Source organism: Astatotilapia calliptera, chromosome 1, assembly GCF_900246225.1.
Source record: "Astatotilapia calliptera chromosome 1, fAstCal1.2, whole genome shotgun sequence".
In the NCBI taxonomy this organism is placed as follows: Eukaryota; Metazoa; Chordata; class Actinopteri; order Cichliformes; family Cichlidae; genus Astatotilapia; species Astatotilapia calliptera.
The window spans coordinates 4,230,588-4,251,207 of record NC_039302.1 but is presented as its reverse complement, the minus strand read 5'-3'; the positions used below and the strand labels follow the sequence as shown (position 1 = coordinate 4,251,207).

At 42.4% G+C, this 20,620-nt stretch overlaps 1 protein-coding gene across 2 annotated transcripts; it reads left to right on the top strand.

Moving 5' to 3' along the window:
* Positions 1–744: 744 nt before the first annotated feature.
* drd4b (dopamine receptor D4b) lies at positions 745–18,665 on the top strand. 2 transcript variants are annotated; one of them, XM_026147107.1, is made up of 4 exons: positions 745–1,904; positions 3,549–3,661; positions 5,291–5,883; positions 16,111–18,665. In XM_026147107.1, the coding sequence occupies exons 1-4, from the start codon at positions 1,656–1,658 to the stop codon at positions 16,311–16,313; spliced, it is 1,158 nt and encodes a 385-aa protein (XP_026002892.1). In that variant the 5' UTR covers positions 745–1,655; the 3' UTR covers positions 16,314–18,665. The 2 variants fall into 2 exon arrangements, with proteins under 2 accessions (XP_026002892.1, XP_026002968.1); XM_026147183.1 differs by lacking the exon at positions 16,111–18,665 and adding an exon at positions 6,718–7,000.
* The last annotated feature ends 1,955 nt before the right edge of the window (positions 18,666–20,620 follow it).

The following is a 20,620-nucleotide window of genomic DNA, read 5'->3' as shown; positions in this document are numbered from 1 at the left end:
ACTGATGCGTTTCCAGGACTTTCAGTTTCAATCTGAGAAACAGAAAATTCCTAAGAGCAGATAGTCTTTAAAGGCGGTGATGCAGGCAGCACTTCATTACACATGACTGTGAAGCTCATTCTGCTTCTCAGACTCTAGCAGAATGACTTCGGCATCAGTTCCAGTATCATGATAACTGCTCATCGGGGCATATCCAATCAGTCATTCAGATATATGTCAGTCACCATATTCCTGAAATGTGTATTCAAGCATGAAAAATAGCAGAAAGAATGCCCAGCAATGGCATTAGATATGTGCAGATATCAGTAATGGCAGCCTTCATGGTTCAAGCGCCATATTATCCACTAACAACGCTAACATTTACAGACTCTCAGCAGAGCCGCCACTGCTAAAATTAGTTTTCTGAAGCCTTTATTTTCATTTGCTCATTTCTAAGCCACATATTTGATCATCAACACACGAAACAAGTAAAATCCAACACTGCCAAAATGCCCATTAAGTACTTGAAATGCTCATCATGTGATGACCGCCATGTGATACCCGGTTAAACCCAATTATATGACTTTAAATATAGTGCCAATATAGAGAGCTGCAGGCTTTTTTTGAGATGAAGAAGAAAATTGTGAAAAAATAGGAGACTGCTGTTGATGTGAAACTAAAAGAAGCAGCTGAGATAAAAACCATAAACAGTGTAAAAGATAGATGCAACTATCTTCACATTACCCATTTGTTTCTCATGTTGCAACCACATGTAGCACACTAGTGGCTCTATCTTATATATGTTGTACTTCATTTACCATAAATAAATGTTAAAACTGAGATTATTATTGTTAATAATATTTTGAAATTTGATCCAGATTTGAGCAAAGTTGGGACAGGGGGTTACAGAGCATACACCTGTGTAGCATGTTTGGGTTATAACTGCAGCTTATTACAGCAAGTGTAGAGCGGCGCTTATATGAGCGCAGTTTGTGTTTCACCACTTTGGTCTCACTTGTTGCTGACGTTTTCCTCCTCTTCCTGATTGGCTAGCTTCAAAACTACTTGAATACTTTTAGAAAAAAGATCGAGTTCAAATATGTGTTTGAAATATGTCTCATTGTTACTCAGTGTAGCAGAAAATAATCATTCCGATTATATAAACAATTAACGAATGACTTCATGTAAAGTCTTTCCCATGTACTGATATTCAGAGCTGCAGTTTAGTGTAAGAAGTCTACATATGTGAGGAACAGCTGATTTCCACACTGTTTGCTGTCTCGGTCGAACCTGATTTGCCAACCTGCTGAGGCTGTTAACACATAAGCAGATTTATCCGGTTAAGCCGTTGCCTTCTGATTCGTCCACTTTGCACAGCTACCCCTTCAGTAGCGAGCAATTATCAGAGAATCCACATTTGACAGCCGGTCAAATTTGAAGAAAGGGTTCCTAAGGGCTGGTAACGTGGTTACATCGAGCGGTGTGGCTTTGCGCATCGGTTTCAGTGCGCACACTGGGCGCCGTGGATGCGCGTCCACGGAGAACAACTTAGCCCGACTTCATCTGGAAACCTTCTGCTTTCCTTAACGGCTTATAGATGAAAACTACCCTGGAGGAAACTCTTCGTAGGACAAGGAGCCCGTCAGTCTGCGGCGCACGGTGCAACACCGGCGACCATGTCGGACAACTTCACGGATTTTAACAACGACACCCTGCCGGCGGCCGCCGTCACACATTTAAACTTCCCAGCTCTCATTTTCGGGATTTTCTTGATCATCGTCGTCACCTGTGGAAATGTGCTCGTGTGTATAAGCGTTTACTTGGAGAAAGCTTTAAAAACCACTACAAACTACTTTATAGTGAGTCTGGCATTTGCAGACCTGCTGCTGGCGGTGCTGGTTCTCCCTCTCTTCGTTTACGCAGAGGTAAGAGCCGTATTACCCAACAGGCTTATCAGGTCAGCATTTAGTACAGCATGCGTGCAGATGAGTCTGACTGTGACTCGAAGAAAGCGTCAGACAGAAGATAAGCAGGTATCTCTACATCTCCTGCAGTTCAGATGCAACATTAACCAAGAGGAAATGAAAAATATATAAAGACTGAAGGCCGCACAGTGTGGCTTCAAGACTTCACAAAATCCAAGGTGCCCATAAGAACTTTAAAGGCCTGGAGACTATAGACGTAATAGACGTAACCAAGACGTACAAACCACTGTGCAAAAATAGCAAAACTGGGGAAAAAAACACATGCTTGCTACAAAAAACAGTAAAATGCAAACTTTAGACTCCAAACCCGTCTAAAATACCCTTAACCTCATAAGACCCGAACTCTTCCACAGCATGCATTTTTAATTTCTCTTTGCTATTTGGGCTAATTGGGACCTGATGAATGTAAAAACAAAGAATTTTTTTTGTTATTTTACCTGATTTTTGTTTCTGAGAAAAATGAGAGCCACATATGAGGACATCGGTTTTAAATTTCAATAGAACAGTGTCAGTAAAACGTCCTCGTTAGTGGACATCAGGCCCTTGTAGAGCACAATTTAGTATTTTGGTCTAGACAGCCCAAAATGTGATGTCCACATATGTGGATGTCAGGAGGTTAAAGAAAAGAGCATGGAAACACAGAAAATAACAACTCCAAATATATGGTAAATGGCCTGCATTTATACAGCACTTACTAGTCCCTAAGGACCCCAAAGCGCTTTACATATCCAGTCATCCACACATTCACACACACATTCACACACTGGTGATGGCAAGCTACATTGTAGCCACAGCCACCCTGGGGCGCACTGACAGAGGCGAGGCTGCCGGACACTGGCGCCACCGGGCCCTCTGACCACCACCAGTAGGCAACGGGTGAAGTGTCTTGCCCAAGGACACAACGACCGAGACTGTCCAAGCCGGGGCTCGAACCGGCAACCTTCCAATTAGCCCTAAAGTACTAGTGGACAGAAAGCTGTTGTCTTGAATTCAGGTGTTTATTAATTATAACAATTCTGGAGGATTAACACTCAGATTGTTGTGACTTAGCGAGGTAGCTAATTATACTCATCAGAAAAAGAGCATCATAAAACAGAGACGGCTGTTCGTCTTTCATCAGGATAAATAAAGACCGAGGGGAGACAGTGGGAGCTTTATTCTGGTGTTGAGAAAAGGTACGACCCATAATTCACAACATCTGCAGGCAAAAGACCAGGATGTAGCCTTGCCTTCAGTATCAGGAGCCACCTGCCTGCATGCCTGCCTGTCTAAATATAATAGAGACGCCCTGCTGAGGCTTCCCCTTAAATCCTCCTTAACTAGCTGCATTTGAGATCTTGTTATCTGTGCCAGTGGTCACAGCCAGTTAATCTTCACACCAGTGCTTTGTCCACATACAGTCACTGGATTAGAAAGTCTGTCTGAAAGTTAACGCCTACTGTGCTTGCTGAAGAAGTCAGGGGACAGAGTCATGCTTCATGCAGGAACGTTTGTGGCACTAAAACAAGAGGATTGGGAATATTTGCAGTGAGTTTCTTTTGACTCAAGGTTTGTGTGTTTTTGTGTTTGTTTATGTGTGTGCAGTTTCAGGGTGGAGTCTGGTCCTTAAACATGCTGATGTGTGATGGCCTGATGACCATGGATGTGATGCTGTGCACCGCATCAATATTTAACCTCTGTGCTATCAGTGTGGACAGGTATACCTCTTTACGTTGCTCCTACATGCTTGCTTTTACTGTCAAAGGCATTCGATGAAGATGAGTCTGAAAGGTGAAAACTAACAAAAACACAGCAGATACTATGATTAATCCTTCAGCTGTTCTGGACACAAATACTTGCTACAAAGAAGAAAACGTAATATTAAAAAGGGAATTTCATCATATAGTTATTTCATTCAGATAACAGTGTAATCCAGATATACTCCTCACATTTTGTTTCCTATAAAATAATTAAGTTCCAAACTGAAATTCAAGTTAAAAACAAGCATTAAAACAAATGTTTCGTGGACTTTCTGTATCACCACATCCACACTAAACTGAAATTTCTCTATTTTTAAAGGCCAATGTCAGGTTATTTCAGTCTGGTGAATTAACCATTAATATGGCTGTTGTAGCTTTAACTTTGCAACTTTGGTGATTTGGAAGAGAACTCATCATTTACGGGAGAGCATGAAAAGGTCCAAGGTCACTGCAGCTTTTCAAAAAGCCTGATTTACTATAAATCATTACAGCTAAAATAAAATGACAGAAAATATAGCTGCTTAGGACGGATATATTCGTTTGCCAAGTTAAATCAATGTTGCGCCATGGGAGGTTGTAATGAATCAAAATAGTTTTTTGAATTCTCTCAAAGGCACAGCCACCACAAAATATTACTCTTGAGCACTGCAGCCAGTGAGTAAAGTCATCCTGAGTTCAGGATCACCATCAGGCCGGGGTCCTTCTGTGTGGAGTTTGCATGTTGTCCCCCGGTACTCCCACGTCTCCCACAGTCCAAAGACATGCAGTTAGTGGGGTTAGGTTAAATAGTTATCTGTGTTAGTCCTGCGACAGACTGGCGACCTGTCCAGGGTGCCTCACACCCTAAGACTGCTCGGATAGGCCAGAGGAAAAGCTGCGTGAAAACCTTACTCTGTTTAACATCAATTTTTTTAAATGAAATTTTCATAGAGGGGCTAAAAATTTTGTCCCTGTGTTTGTCTAAATGTCAGCAGACAGTCATCCAAAGCCTTTAATAGACTGAGTCCACTTTACAAATGACTGTCAAAGCTCCCAGGTCTATCTTTTTATTTAAAACCTCCAAACAACGCTTACGTACCCAGCGTGATCGATCAAGGTAAAAAGTATAACTTGACAGTAACTATGACTGAATTAGTCTCCGGAGTCTTTGCTCAGTGACACGAGGACAGAGAATTATTTTTGTAACTCAGAATAATTCAGCTTTGACACTGAAATTTACATTTTTAACCTTATACATTTGAAGTAACAGGAAATACTGAAATGAAAATCATGCAATATAAACTCTGAACAGCTGTGTTACTGTAAGAATAACAGTTTTTTCCAGTGTTGTGAACCAGGCTGAGACTTCCTGTCAGAAGTGGACAAAAGCTAAATGTTTCCTAGGACAAAGTTTAGATTATTTTACTTCTTTTACTTACCAAAAGACTATTTACCAGTATTTAATGTATTTAATGATAGCTTTACTAAAAATGATTAGACAATCAAATTTGGACTACACATAGACTACGAATGGAAACCAAAATGCTTCCAAGCGCTTGAGATCATGATGTTAAACATATCCTTGTGAACGCTTCTTTCTTTCTGCAGGTTTATTGCCGTGTCCATTCCACTAAACTACAACCGCAAACATGTGGACCATCGTCAGATCATCCTGCTATCTGCCACCTGGCTGCTGGCCTTAGCAGTGGCCTCGCCTGTCATATTTGGCATCAACAACGTACCTAACCGTGATCCCACAGAGTGTAAATTGGAGGACAACAACTATGTGGTGTATTCCTCAGTCTGCTCCTTCTTCATTCCTTGCCCCATCATGGTCCTGCTCTACTTTGGGGTTTTCCGCGGGCTGCGTCGCTGGGAGGAGACCCGTAAGGCCAAACTACGAAGCAGCATCGAGGCCTGCAGGAAGCTGCAGCACGCCGCCATCACCACGACCCTCGCCCCAGTGCCGGGCACCATCCCTGGGCCTCTGCCCATGCCTCTGCCCAGGATTATTGAGAGAGATCTAGCCCAGTCTCGCATGGATGATTCTGGCGACTACATACAACAGGAGATTCCTTATCCACGGCAGTACAGAGAGAACTCGGTGCCTACGCTGACCTTCAGCCAGCAGCAAATGAAGACGAGAGCCAAGCTCAACAGCAGGGAGAGGAAAGCTATGAAGGTCCTGCCTGTCGTAGTAGGTGAGTGCCTTTATTGGTGAGCCAGCAGCACCCGAGGACCGTTAGTGTTACCAAGCTTTAGTCCAAATCAGTGTTTTACAACTCTGGGTGGATAGTTGACAGAAGCAGCGCTGCTGTGATAACCTGCACTGTAGGATTTGAGCTGTAGCTCCTCTGCCTGCTGTCGAAACACGTTGACCTAAGTGTTCCTGTTATTTCTAGCAGGCTTTTCGCTGTCGCTCGGTTTACGTTCATTCATCCGTTCAATCATTCACATCAATGATTCGAGTCGACAGGAGGTTTGTGTTGTGATCGCTAAAAAGGGAGACGAATCAGAGTTTCCTGAGCTCATTTCCTGTTGGTCAGCTGGCATCAGAAATGTTTTGGGAAAAGCAGAAAGCAGCGTGTCACAGTTCTCTTATGATGCCTCCGTCCAAGCACGCACGAGCTGTGCTGCAACCTCAGAGGCTGCAAATGAAGCTGACATAATTCTGGTGTAAGCCGAAAAGCCTCAACTATAAATGAAATCAAGTTAAAACTGATTTAGGACACTTTCTCATGGGGAGTATGACCTTTAATACAAGTGTAACAGTGAACTAGGTTTTATAATCTTTCTAATCTAATATAAATAATGTTAGCTGAATGTTGCTGTTGAACAAACGAAAGCCCGTCCAGGGCTTGGTTTATATTTTTATGTATCTCTTCCAATAACATGGATCTTTTCCTATTATGTGGCTGAGCTTCCATAGTTACTCAGTTACAGCTTGTTGGACAAAGATACTGAAACACAGGAAACTGCTGTTTCTTCTCATTTTGGTTACACAAAGAAGCTTGTATTGTGCAATTCTGTCACAGATTATAAACCAGTGACACACCTGCATAGCAGAATCTAGACTTACAGGCCAACAATCTAGATGTCCAACCGCAGCTGAACTGAGCAGAGACCGAATGTGGAGCTGCAGATTGGAGCAGTGCGAATGCTGGAAGAGAGCGAGGCCGATGGCAGACGTGGACAAGATGACACATTTGAATTGTTCTACTTTTACAGTAACTTATTAAAATGTGTTTCTTATCTTGTTGTAGCCAGCTTGAGGTTATTTTTAAAGTACAGGCAGAGACTGATTCAGTCTTTCATAGTGAAGGCCCCGTTTTTTATAACCAATAACAGAGGCGGATTACGGGGGGGGGGGGGGGGGGGGGGGGGGGTGTTTATAGGCTCTGTTTTGAGTTTTGTTCAAAAGAGAATGACTTCATATAGGGAAAAATATATATCACTGATCCAGAATTAAAACAGGACTACAACAGCTCAAAATCAGGACTACTTAGGACTTAACCAAGACAGACCCAGAATCAGAACTAGATGATAGTAGCACTAAAAATCATCATAGACCTGCACTACACTTATTTTTTAATTCTACCAAAGTCCACTATTTAGATTCAGAAACATTTATATAATTATTTACCCTTGTTGTGCAAACAAGCCTGCAAAACTTAATAAATATAGAATTTGAAAAATAACAAACCTAAAAAGAAACACTAGGTACGAGATACATGAGGACCTATGATACGGTGATTTTGGTAAACAACCATTTGACTAACATGTGTGTCTCACCTGCTCTTGTTCATCTCTCTCTCTCTCTGTTCCTCTCTCTCTCCCTCTCTCTCTCTGTTCCTCTCTCTCTCTCTCTCTCTCTCTCTGTTCCTCTCTCTCTCTCTCTCTCTGTTCCTCTCTCTCTCTCTCTCTCTCTCTCTCTCTGTTCCTCTCTCTCTCCCTCTCTCTCTCTGTTCCTCTCTCTCTCGCTCTCTCTCTCTCTGTTCCTCTCTCTCTCTCTCTCTCTCTCTCTCTGTTCCTCTCTCTCTCGCTCTCTCTCTCTCTGTTCCTCTCTCTCTCGCTCTCTCTCTCTCTCTGTTCCTCTCTCTCTTTCCCTCTCTCTGTTCCTCTCTCTCTCTCTCTCTCCCTCTCTGTTCCTCTCTCTCTCTGTTCCTCTCTCTCTTTCCCTCTCTCTGTTCCTCTCTCTCTCGCTCTCTCTCCCTCTCTGTTCCTCTCTCTCTCTCTCTGTTCCTCTCTCTCTCGCTCTCTCTCTCTCTGTTCCTCTCTCTCTCGCTCTCTCTCTCTGTTCCTCTCTCTCTCTCTCTCTCTCTCTGTTCCTCTCTCTCTCTCTCTGTTCCTCTCTCTCTCTCTCTCTCTCTCTCTCCCTCTCTCTCTCTCTCTCAAACACCAACATCATCAAATATACAGTTGAAACCAGATGTTTACAAACTCTTCATTGCTGACAATCAAGCCAACACATTTTCGAAACAACTCTGGCTGATTGGGACCCACACCCAGTTTCACACCTTGGCTCAGGCGATTAGAGGATCATCAGGGGGTCCTTTTGTCCCTCTGTGGGGGGAAACTCCCACTAGGTTTATATCTGGGACTCTCCACCATTTGACCTTAGAACTGAAGAAGCTTCTCGGATGAGAGGTGAAACGTCTTCAAGCAACTTAAAGAAGTCCAGACGCTTTTCTTTGCAAGCTCCTTTGACTACGATGACCTGGATGACTGAGAACCTTCACAGACATATCTATGTAGACTATGCACATATCATACAGTTGAGTGCGTAATCACATTTCAGTCATTCAGTCCTTTGGTTTGTTATAAATGCATATTGTGAGAGTGAACCTAACAGAAACCTTTAATAGTGTATCACAGTGTATCACATTTTTTACATATTAAATTAACTCTGAAAGAATGTCCTGTGGTCAGGCTGAAACCATTACTCACTCTGTGGCGGCAAAGAAAACCATCTCTCTTCTCTTTAGTTTTTCCTCCGTGGCAAATCCTTACGGGCCATCTTACAGTGAATTTGATCTTTTGTGTGTGTGTGTGTGTGTGTGTGTGTGTGTGTGTGTGTGTGTGTGTGTGTGTGTGTGTGTGCGCTTCACCTGTGGAGGTCACTGGTCTGTCACAGAATGACACAGAACCATTCACACTCCACACCAAAGGGTCAGATGAGCAACAGATTTCAACCCAAGACTTTCTTGCTGTGAGGCAGCAGTGCTGACTACTAATATCAGTGCCACGGGGGCGTCACATTTGTAGGTAAATGCCCTTTTCAAACCATTACTTAACCCAACACCTGAGGAACAGAAACAAAGATTGTGACCATATTTAATACTTGTGGCCAGCTGCTGACTTTGTCACTATCACTGTAGGTTTTCTGTACAGACAAGTGGTAGCTGTTACACAGACCACTAAAAGATTGGACAACTGTAAGAAAAAGCAGGAAAAACAAGGGAATTTTGGTTTTGGGAGCTTGTTGTTGACTGAGAGCTAGCTGGAGACGAGTTTAGCCTGGCATATGGACAGCTGGAGCTATGGATGAGTAACTAGTTTGGTAGAATAGAGCAGGCGTTTAATAGACTAGCAGAATATACACACTGGGAGGCTGCTGCGTTGTTATGGTTCAATGAGCAAAGAGCTGTGGGATGGCCGTTTAATGAGAGGAAAGTGGGGGATGCACATTTATGACAAAAGAAGACTTGCCTGGTCTAGGTTTGGTGTGACGCATACAGACACTGACAGTTAGCCAAGTCTACAGTCAGGCTGAGTGGAAGTGGCAGAGCCGGGTATTTAAAGGGCTTGATGACTGAGTAAGCTGCAGCTGCTAAAGCTCTGGTTCCAATACACCTGCCACACACACACACACACACACACACACACACACACACAGACACTACAGGACTAACGGCAGGTCAACCTGACCCAGAAAGGGATGTGTGGGGGAGTCAGATTTGGAAGCTACAATACTACTCATTATCCAAATGTCAGTCATTATCAGTATCTCTCTCTCTCTCTCTCTCTCTCTCTCTCCATGTATATATTTATATATATACACACTCACAGGGCTCTAGACTAACTTTTTGCCACGGTTGCACTGGTGCACCTTTTCTTAGGCTAGGGCTGGGTATCATCACTGATTTCTATAATCCATTCGATTCCAATTCACAAAGTCCCGATTTGATTCAACTTAGCCTCAGACAGTCAGAAATATTATAATTCTGATCATTTATCAGTACTGACACTTGTGAGACTTTATCAGAGATGTGAGCATCACAGCAGAGGCCTTTGTGTCAAAGTAACTGAGAATAAAACTCAGAAAAACATGAAGCAGATTTTCCTGGCCTGGCTTTTTATAGCAGATAACCTTAAAAAATTCAGCATTTTGCATAATTTTAAAATGTTTAAATTCCTGTCCGAGGTCATTTAAGTAAAAAGATTAAAAAAAATAAAAAAAAGACAGCGGCCGCCAGCGCTGTAAACAACGGTAGACTGATGGGTAATAAGCAAATGAATAATACAGAACACAGAGATTTGAATGGTAAATGGCCTGTATTTATATAGCGCTTTACTAGTCCCTAAGGACCCCAAAGCGCTTTACATATCCAGTCATCCACCCATTCACACACACATTCACACACTGGTGATGGCAGCTACATTGTAGCCACAGCCACCCTGGGGCGCACTGACAGAGGCGAGGCTGCCGGACACTGGCGCCACCGGGCCCTCTGACCACCACCAGTAGGCAACGGGTGAAGTGTCTTGCCCAAGGACACAACGACCGAGACTGTCCAAGCCGGGGCTCGAACCGGCAACCTTCCGATTACAAGGCGAACTCCCAACTCTTGAGCCGCGATCACCCCAATTTGAGAGAGCGAGAGAGAGAGAGAGCGCTGTGCATGAAGTGTGATTTTATCGTGGTGGAAGCAAAACAGCAAAAGTCAGAGTGAATTCATGACGATGTTTATCAAATGTGAAGCGTAGTTTGATCTTCTTTTGCTGCTGGTTCAGTGAATTTTGGTTGGAGAGAGACAAAACCTGCAGCTCAGACTCTAGCGCAAAAAAGACGTAAACACAGCGCGGACCCGATGCATCAGAATCGGTGAGCTGTCGGCTTTCAGCCCCGACGGCTTGTCTGTCTACGGGCCGTCGGGTGAGAAAGCCGAGAAAGAGAAAGCTGATTCTGTTGCGTGGGGTCTGCTCTGCGTTTACGTCTTTGTGTGGAGTCCGTGTACCTGCTCTCATTTACTGTTTGGTGGTTGTTGAAATAGTTTTATGAGCTTTAACCTGAAATTCTGGCGTTTCTGGCAAAATAAGTTTATATTTAAATGTCAATTCAGGATTTAATGAATCGATATCGCTTTATTCAAGCTACTCACCTCTCTATCCAAATCAAATGTACACACGAAGCACTACGGGAATATCTGGACCACGGCCAATCAGAGAGGCCCCGCCCCTGACTGTCTCTGATTGATTTAGACCACGATAGGGGCATAATGTGTGTCTGCTGTTGACCACATGGAGACGTTCAGAGTGGCGGAATTTGTTTTGGGGTTTTTTGTAGCAAAGAAAAAAAAGATTCATAACTCTATATTTCAGATTCCTGACAGCGCTTTAATTCAATTCAATTCAGTTTTATTTATACAGCACCAAATCACAACAGTTGCCTCAAGGTGCTTTATATTGTAAGGCAGACCCTACAATAATAGATACAGAGAAAAACCCAACGATCATATGACCCCCTATGAGCAAGCACTTTGGCGACAGTGGGAAGGAAAAACTCCCTTTTAACAGGAAGAAACCTCCGACAGAACCAGGCTCAGGGAGGGGCGGGGCCATCTGCTGTGATTGGTTGGGGTGAGAGAAGGAAGACAGGATAAAGACATGCTGTGGCCACCCTTTAGTGACAGCTCTGCAAACCCTCGGCCTTCTTTCAGTGAGCTTCATGCGTGACGACTGTGACAGGACTGTGACAGGAAGATGGCGCCTTTGCTCGGCTTGCCGTCTACCTGCCTATGCTGTGTTGTATTTTATGCTTTTATATCAGCCCTGACGTTTAATATATGGCGCTATGCTGCTGTGATTTACGACTGTTCTTCCTTGCTCCACATCAAAGACTCTATGGAACGTCTTTATGATGACTGGGACAGTTATCGAAAAACTTTTCCCCCACCATTTGTGCACTCTTCCACCTCACTGGATTACTTCTTGCTACCTGCGAAACGTGCCCTAAGCAATTCCAAGAAGAAATCGAGGAAAAGAGGCTGTAGGGCTGGCATCCAGGTACACATCAGACGAGACTACAGATCGGAGATTTCCCGACTCGTCTGGAGGCGTCCCCGGTTTCTGCTGCCAGTTACCCTTCCGGATTTGATTGGAAACACGTACTTGCAGCCACTACAGCGTGGATCCTGCCAATCTGATACTCTGGATTTTGCCGATTATCCCCCCACCACTGTGGCCTCACAGCCCGCATCGCACAACCGGTGGTTGGCCCCGCCGGTTCCGTGGCGCTGCTGGAGACCTCGCGTGCGAACACGGTGTTTGCTGTCAATTCCACTCCGACAAGCTGATGGGAAACCTGCGCCGCCAGCTTTTAATCGGATTGCGCTCTTGAACGCCCGCTCCATTGCAAACAAATCCTTCTCTCTGAATGAGCTCTTCACAAGGAAAAGCCTGGACTTTCTGTTTCTCACCGAAACATGGCAGAGGGAAGGCGAATTTATTCACCTAAACGAACTGCGTCCTGCAGACTGCTCTTACTTGAGCGCCCCCCGTTTGGGTTGCCGTGGTGGAGGTATTGCCGTTGTCTTTAAGGACAGTTTCACCTGCAGAGGTATGCAAACTGAAAACTATTCTTTCTTTGAGTCGCAAACAATTAAGGTGGGCTCTTCGAACATCTTTTATTGTGTTTTAGTCTATCGCCCTCCTGGCCCTGCTACTGAGTTCTTAAAGGATTTTATGGACTTCTTATCTTCTATTATCAAGCTGGAGAAAGTTTTAATTCTTGGGGATTTTAACATTCATATTGATGATGCCTCATCTAACTCTGCAGCTGAACTTCTATCTATATCTGAGTCTTTTAATTTTGTCCAACATGTCTCCGGTCCAACCCATTTAAAAGGCCATATCTTGGACCTTGTTTTTTCCTTGGGCCTCAACATTGGCAATGTGTTTGCTGAGGATGTACATTTGAGTGATCATAACTGTATCTTTGTTGAACTTAATTTTAGCTCTAAACAGACGCCTGTGAAGTTAAAAACTCATAGACGCATAATAACTGAGACTACTGCTGAGAGGTTCTCCATTATGTTTGACAGGTCTCCACTTGTTATGATGTAAATGTTCTTATTCAGTCTTTTAATAGGGAATGCACATCCATTTTGGATCAAGTGGCACCTATTAAAACAAGCTCGACTTTACAAAAGAAGACATGCCCTTGGATAAATGAGTCTATCTTAAACTTAAGGAGAATATGCCGCAAAATAGAACGACTATGGAAGAAAACCAAACTTGACGTACACAGGCTCCATCTTCGAGATCTCATGCTCTCCTTAAATGACATAGTGAGAACTGTTAGATCAGAATATTTTTCTAGACTCATAACAAAAAACAACAGAAATCCCAAGTTTCTTTTTGACAAAGTTAGTGCTATTGTCTCCCCAGATGTGGTACCTTTAGATGTACACTCTAAAGTAGATAGTAATAAACTCCTCCGATTTTTTAATAAGATTAACGACATCAATGCTAAAATCTCCCCAAAGCTTTCTTGTTCTCCGAGTCAGGCACTCCCTTTGTACTCCTGGTCGACTTTTACAACAGTAACATATGATGAAATAGCAGCCCTGGTGGACAAAATGAAGCCGTCCGAGAGCCCCTCAGACATTATCCCCACTAAGCTTTTTATTAATGCCTTTGACACCATTGGTCCTTGGGTTGTGAACCTTTTTAATGTTTCTCTTCAGACTGGGGTGTTCCCCAGCTTTTTTAAACATGCCATTGTGGAACCAAGGCTCAAAAAACCCAACCTGGACCCAACACTACTTCAAAATTTAAGACCTATCTCCAAACTCCCATTTATGTCAAAACTCCTTGAGAAGGCAGTAGCTGTCCACTTTACGGCATACTTGGAGAAATATAACATCCATGACCGTTTTCAATCTGGGTTCCGTAAATTGCATTCCACTGAGACAGCACTACTGAAAGTTACTAATGATATTATGATGTCAGCAGACTCCGGAGAATACACAGTCCTGGTCTTGTTAGACCTTACCTCAGCCTTTGATACAGTCAACCATACCATCCTGATAAACAGACTGAGAGACCTGGTTGGGATGTCTGGCTCTGTTCTAGACTGGTTTTCATCTTATATATCTGAAAGGAGTTTTAGTGTATCTGCAAACCAGATCATGTCGGAATCTACAGAGTTGTTGTGTGGAGTTCCTCAGGGCTCTGTGCTGGGACCTATTTTGTTTTTAATATACATTCTTCCTTTAAGTCAGATAATACAGCAGTTTCCTGAAGTATCTTATCATCTTTTTGCTGACGATATTCAGCGATATTATTCGTTTAAGCCTGCTGAAGCTCATAAGCTCTCCAATCTGATTGACTGTTTAACCAACATTAAACAATGGTTGAACAATAACTGCTTACAGCTAAACCCGGCCAAAACAGAAACTTTGATTATTGCACCAGGCAGTGCAATACCTGATATTAAACGGCGACTGGGTGACTTAGGTTCCTCACAGAAACATAACCTTAGAAACTTGGGTGTCATTTTTGATGAAGCTTTTTCTTTGGAGGGGCATTTAAATCAGACAGTAAGAACCTGCTTTTTTCACCTGAGGAACATTTCTAAACTTAGATCCATCGTGTCAACAAGTGAACTCAAGATGATAATACATGCTTTTATCTCTACAAGACTTGACTACTGTAACAGCCTGTTTACTTGTTTAAACATGAAAGGGCTAGCCCACCTACAGGTTGTTCAAAACTCTGCAGTGAGGCTACTGACCCGCTCGAACAAGGGTGCTCATATGACCCCTGTTTTAAAGTCGCTGCACTGGCTACCAATCAGATTCAGGTTCCATTTTAAAATTCTAGTTTTAACTTTTAGAGCATTACAGAGACAGGCACCCCCCCTACATTGCTGATCTGATTCATACACATACCTCCACTCGTAACCTGAGGTCAGCAAACCAAACCCTTTTAGTGGTCCCCCACACTCGTTTTAAAACCCGAGGGGTCCGATCTTTCCAAGCTGTTGCACCCAGATTGCGGAATGCACTTCCCCTATTTCTACGGGGTTTGGACTCAGTGGAGACCTTCAAAAAGCAGCTAAAGACATTTTTATTTCAAAAAGCTTTTAATTAGACCAGGGTTTTCATGGTGTATTTTATGACTGTATTATGTTTTTACCTTGTAAAGCACTTTGTGACATATGTCTGTGAAGGGTGCTATATAAATAAACTTTACTTACTTACTTACTTAGTCACCTGAGATGGTTTCACCTCACAAGTGTGCCTGTCAGGGTTAATTTGTGGAATTTCTTGCCTTCTTTATGGAGTTGGGACCATTAGTTTTGTTGTGCAGCAGTCAGGTTGGTACACAGCTGACAGCTCTATTTGACAACTGTTAGAATTCATATTATGGCAAGAACCAATCAGCTGAGAAAAGAGAAATGACAATCCATCATTACTTTAAGAACTGAAGCTCAATCAGTCTGGAAAATTACATAATTCCTTTATGGGCAAATAGCTGCTAAGAAACTACATGGCATCCTGTTAAGACACCATTTTAACCACCACCAAGAAAAAGAAACAAGCAGAAGGGATTTGTTTGGGCCAAGAAACAGAAGGAGTGGACATCAGACCAGTGGAAATCTGTGCTTTGGTCTAATGAATCCACATTTGAGATCTTTGGTTCTATTTTATTGTTTCTATTGTTATTATTGTATTACACTGTAGTTTTTAATTTTATTGTTATTGTTAAGCACTTTGTGCAGCATCGGCTGTTGGAAATGTGCTATATAAATAAATCTGACCTTGACCTTGACCTTGACCTGCCGTGTCTTTGTGTGACACAGAAAAGGGAAACGATGGTTCCTACTGTGAAACATGGAGGAGCAGATGTGATGGTGTGGGGGAGCTTTGCTGGTGACACTGTTGGGGATTTATTTAAAATTGAAGGCATATTGAACCAGCATGGCTACCACAGCATCCTACTGCGACATGCATCCCATCATTTATTTTTCAACAGGACAATGACCCCAAACACACCTCCAGGCTGTGTGAGGGCTGTTTGACCAAAGAGTGATGGAGTGCTGTCCAGACCTTTGACTGGTGTGTGTGTATGCTCATATGAATCTGTCAGTTACAACTTAAAGTGAAAAGAAACTTGATTTCCCTTTTGTACGCTCTCCACAGGTTGCTTCTTGTTCTGCTGGACTCCATTCTTTGTGGTCCATACGATGCGAGCCGTGTGTCTGACATGCAGCATCCATCCTGGTCTAATGAGCACTGTCACCTGGTTGGGCTACGTCAACAGTGCTCTCAACCCCATAATTTACACCATGTTCAACACAGAGTTCAAGAAATTCTTCAAGAAATGCTTCCGCAGCTGCTGCTGACAACAGATTTCCCACCACAGACTCTGCAGTGAGCTGAAGGCGGAATGACGAGACTGGGAATGGGTTTTGGAAGGATTTACAGGATTTACAGCATATGACTTCTGCTGGAAAGTCAGAGGTTTTCAGTTTAACCACTTACTTATGGTTGATAGTGGCTTGCTGACAACTTATTAAGATTGTTTCTAAGTTGCAAATACTGATCTTATAAATTCCATATCTGGGTCTGTTTTCTCCGTTGATGACGTGATTTTGTGATCCCCACGAATTACGGCCTAGAAAAAACTAACAGTGCATTTGTGGAAAGCTACAGAAAACAGATGAACACAGCCTCCCTTATTGAAAACAGAGATTTCACTTTGTCTACATGGCACTCTTTTTGGAATATACTGTCCATCAGCCTTGGCTGGCTGGGGTTACTGTGAGCCAGTTCCACAGAAGGACATGAGCATCTCAAAACATCTCCAACTATACGGAAAGACTGAGTAAGCTTCAACAGAGCAGAATGACAAGCAGCTAAAAGCAGCTTCAAGAGCAAAAACTTGTCTAAAATCAGCCACTCATGCCTACTGTTATGAATAAGCATAAAGCAACAGTTTGGCATGATGTGTTTCTTGCAGACAGATAAAGAAGATAAACACCGGTCTCATGTTTGTGTGGTAAATATGAAGCTACAGCCAGCAGCTGCCTAGCTTAACTTAGCTCAGAGTAGCTTAGCTTAGCTCAGTATAGCTTAGCTTAGGCTAAAGGCTGGAAAGAATAGAAACATTAAAAACATTGTACAGCTCTGAATTATCGTCATCTCGGCCACATAGTAGCAATTTTCAGTCATTAGAAGCAGAATTAGTAATCAGTGCTCGCTTATGAGTTACCCACTGAATAAAGACTTTTATAGTATTAGATGTGATTAGTGGCACAGCAAGATGCACTATGTAGGGTTACAAGTCCTACTTTGACTCTGCTCAGAAGACTGTATTGCCTCCTTTACATTACCAGTCTAGAATCTAGTGTGCGACCTTTTCCAGCCTTTATGCTGATCATAGCTGAGCTAAACAACCTCTGTGAGTGTGTTTGACTGAGTGGAAGGATATAATGATGTTGTGTTTATTCTATCTTCAGGTAAGAAACCATTCAAGTGTTTCCATACATAACAGACTGAATAAATTTTTTGATATAATGAAAAGTTCACATCAGTTCAATTTAGACTGCTTCTAGATCAGGCATGGCTAATCTGTAAAACTGTGCATCAGATCTTGTCGTATGAATTGTCAGGTACAGTTAAGCATTGTAACTGCCTAACTGATTTTAGCTGAAAATGGAAAAATGTTTTTCCTTCAGAGAAAGAGGATTTTGGAACGAGACCCAAAGTGTGAAAGATAACAATATTTAGTCATGAACTGCTGACATCTAATGAGCTGGTGTGAACCTCTTCAATGGTATACAACACTGAATATAGCACAGTCGAAACTAGCTTACTTTAACTGCTTTAAAGTAATTTTAAGATATGTAATAATGAAATGATTCATATAATATTAGTAGCTTTATGCCTTAAATTCAAAGGATGTTCTTGTCCATCATGATAGAATTGATCCATCTAAAACACATGCAAAAAAATGTAAGCTGTCGTGGAAATAATGAGTAATTTATTCCTTTCTCTGCTTCAGCGCTGAAGGAACTGCACGTCTACATAAAGTTTTGTTATATATACTATATTTGCTCAACTTCTCATTATTACAGGAAATGAGTGGTATTAATAATTCTTTTTAAATTGCTAAATAACAGCAGCTTATGATACTTAAGATACCACATGTTCCTTCTGCAAACATTATTTTCTACATTTTCTTTCACATATAGACACATAATATGTAGTATGATTGTAATGCATGTTGTAAGGGGAAGAAAATTACAATAGTTTTCTGATACTGTAAGAAGACATTCTTGTTGGTTTAGTTCAAGGCATAATATAATGAAAATGTGTGCCATTTTAACGAGCATTTGTTGTTAATGTAAGAAACCATGCTAATATTGTTATTGTTCCTAGAGCAATATTACAGGAATATAAGATAAAACAACTATTGCTGTCTCACAAGATTCCAGTTAAAGCACATTATTGCTGAATAATACCGAAAAATCTTAAAAACAGCTGTAGACGTTGCAATTTTATTTGGTCATTGGTGTATTTCCAGTGTGCTTGATGCTGAATGAAAGCTCACAGAAAGTTTTTCCACGTTTTGTGAGTGGTATCATTACCACTCTGTGTTTTGTTACTGACTGTGCCTACTGTATGCCACATCCACACTTTAAGTGGGAAAGTTTCTAATAAAATGTTTCATCTTTCTAAAAGCTCAGTCTTTAGTGGCCTTCATCTGAAATCTAATCAGCTCGGTTTGAGGTTGGCGTGGTGGGTGTATGGCATCGTTGGATGTGCCAGAACACGTCGTTCCAGGCACACAGACCACATCCCAGATGTGGTTTTAGCTCATTCTCATGGAGAGAGAAGGGACTGTGTACTGCATGTTAGTGTCATTTGTAAAAATCAAAATTTTTGATAAAGGTGGAGTTCAGAAATAAGCTGTGTCCTTTTTACTCGAGTAAATCATTTTGCGTCTTTCTTAAGCTGAGCATGCAATTATTTCAGCTCCTGCTCAAACTGTAAGATTGACTCGCAGGGGTTAGGTCACAATATCTTCTCTCGCCCTCTCTCTCCCTCTCTCACTCACACACACACACACACGCACACACATACCACCACCACCATCAACTTTGTTAAATTGCTAATGAAAAACATAATTGAGCACCAATGTCCATCCAACTCTTTTCACGGTTGTTGTGGTCTTGATAATTTTGTGAGGCCACATCGAAGAGGCTCGGATGAGCCAAAGTTCTACAAGTTGTGCCTCCGTCGCTTGTGTCCAGATCACACGCTGCACTGCTGCTCCGTCTTTTCACTTCCATTTCTGTGTTTGTGCGTGCGCAGTGTGAGAGGCTGCGGTGACACCCTCACGAGGGGCGACAGGATTTCAAACAGGTTTGATTTTCTTACGACCAAAGGATTGATGATTTCCATGGTCGTGAGGTGTTAATCGCTTCTCGTTACCCCACGTATACTACACGATGCACGACGCACGATGATTAAGGCGAAACTTGGGCCGATCCCTAAAACGGTCACACGACTGAAAAATCAGCTCAAAATGACCTCAAAATCGCACCGTGTATGCCCAGCTTTAGGCATGATGAGGCTTTTGTAACCACTTTGCAGTTATTCTTGAGGCTCTTTGGTAGTTGTTTGTTTATAATCGAGGGAGTTTTGTGTAGTCATTTTGTTTGAGGTCGTCATGTCTCTGTCGTTATTTTGTTCTTTTTCAGGCGATTCTCTCTCTTTATAGTCACGTTATTAACCTAATAAGAACATTTTGTCTCATTGCTGCTATTTCTCTTTGAGGCCGTCATGTCTCTATCTAGGACCTGTTTCCTGTTTCTCTTTGACATGGCTTTCTGTCCTTTTGGTCATGTTGTGTGTCATTGTGGGCGGTTTAATAGTTTTGTTATCTGTGTCTGGCTGACCAGCTTCACTTCATCACAGTCACAGTGGCGGAGCGGGGGGGTGGCTTACTGGGCTTAAGCCCGGGTTGTTTTTTAAGAAGCCCGGGGTCTTTTGGAGTGTAATTTTTTCATAGTTAGATGCCTGGCTGACAACTGTATAAAACAAAAACTACACACAGTATTCGAAGCACATAGCGCACACTGTGGGAATTTATGACTGTGCGTAAATCCCCCCTAATATTGGTATGATCCGAGCTCAGGCACTAAGCGAGGGGGCGGGGGCAGCTGCTGCCTGCGAGTGCGCTGTTGGAGAAGCGCAGGGAGGCAGACAGAGGAGAACTGAAGTTCGACCAGGTACCAAAGCAAATCATTCGTACTGTACAAATAATGTAAATATGACGGTGAATCACGAAAGATTGATATCAAACTGATCACTTGACCCATATTACGTTACTTTCTCTTCACGTGAATCAACAAACGGCGAAATGAAAAGCGGAACAACAACAATGCTGTTTCTTTAGAGAGTCTTAGCTTACATGTGTGTTTATTTCATATTTTCAGTTGTTACCCTCCACGGCTAAATAAATCGGTTTCAGTAATGCACTGATATACAAGAATGGACATAAGGAGCTTCTTTCAAAGAAAAAGCTCAGGTAGTATTTTATATATTATGCTTTGTATGTTGTTCAGTATATTTCTATGCAAAACAAGAGGAATTTCAATACACAGCAGTATATTCACAGCTGAAACCAGATATTTACATACAC

Bases quoted from the DNA above. Each gene is read 5' to 3' on its own strand.
- drd4b (XM_026147107.1), top strand. From the start codon at position 1,656: ATGTCGGACAACTTCACGGATTTTAACAACGACACCCTGCCGGCGGCC. The intron at 1,905-3,548 runs GTAAGAGCCGTA...ATGTGTGTGCAG, and splicing joins CTCTCTTCGTTTACGCAGAG to TTTCAGGGTGGAGTCTGGTC. The intron at 5,884-16,110 runs GTGAGTGCCTTT...CGCTCTCCACAG, and splicing joins GGTCCTGCCTGTCGTAGTAG to GTTGCTTCTTGTTCTGCTGG.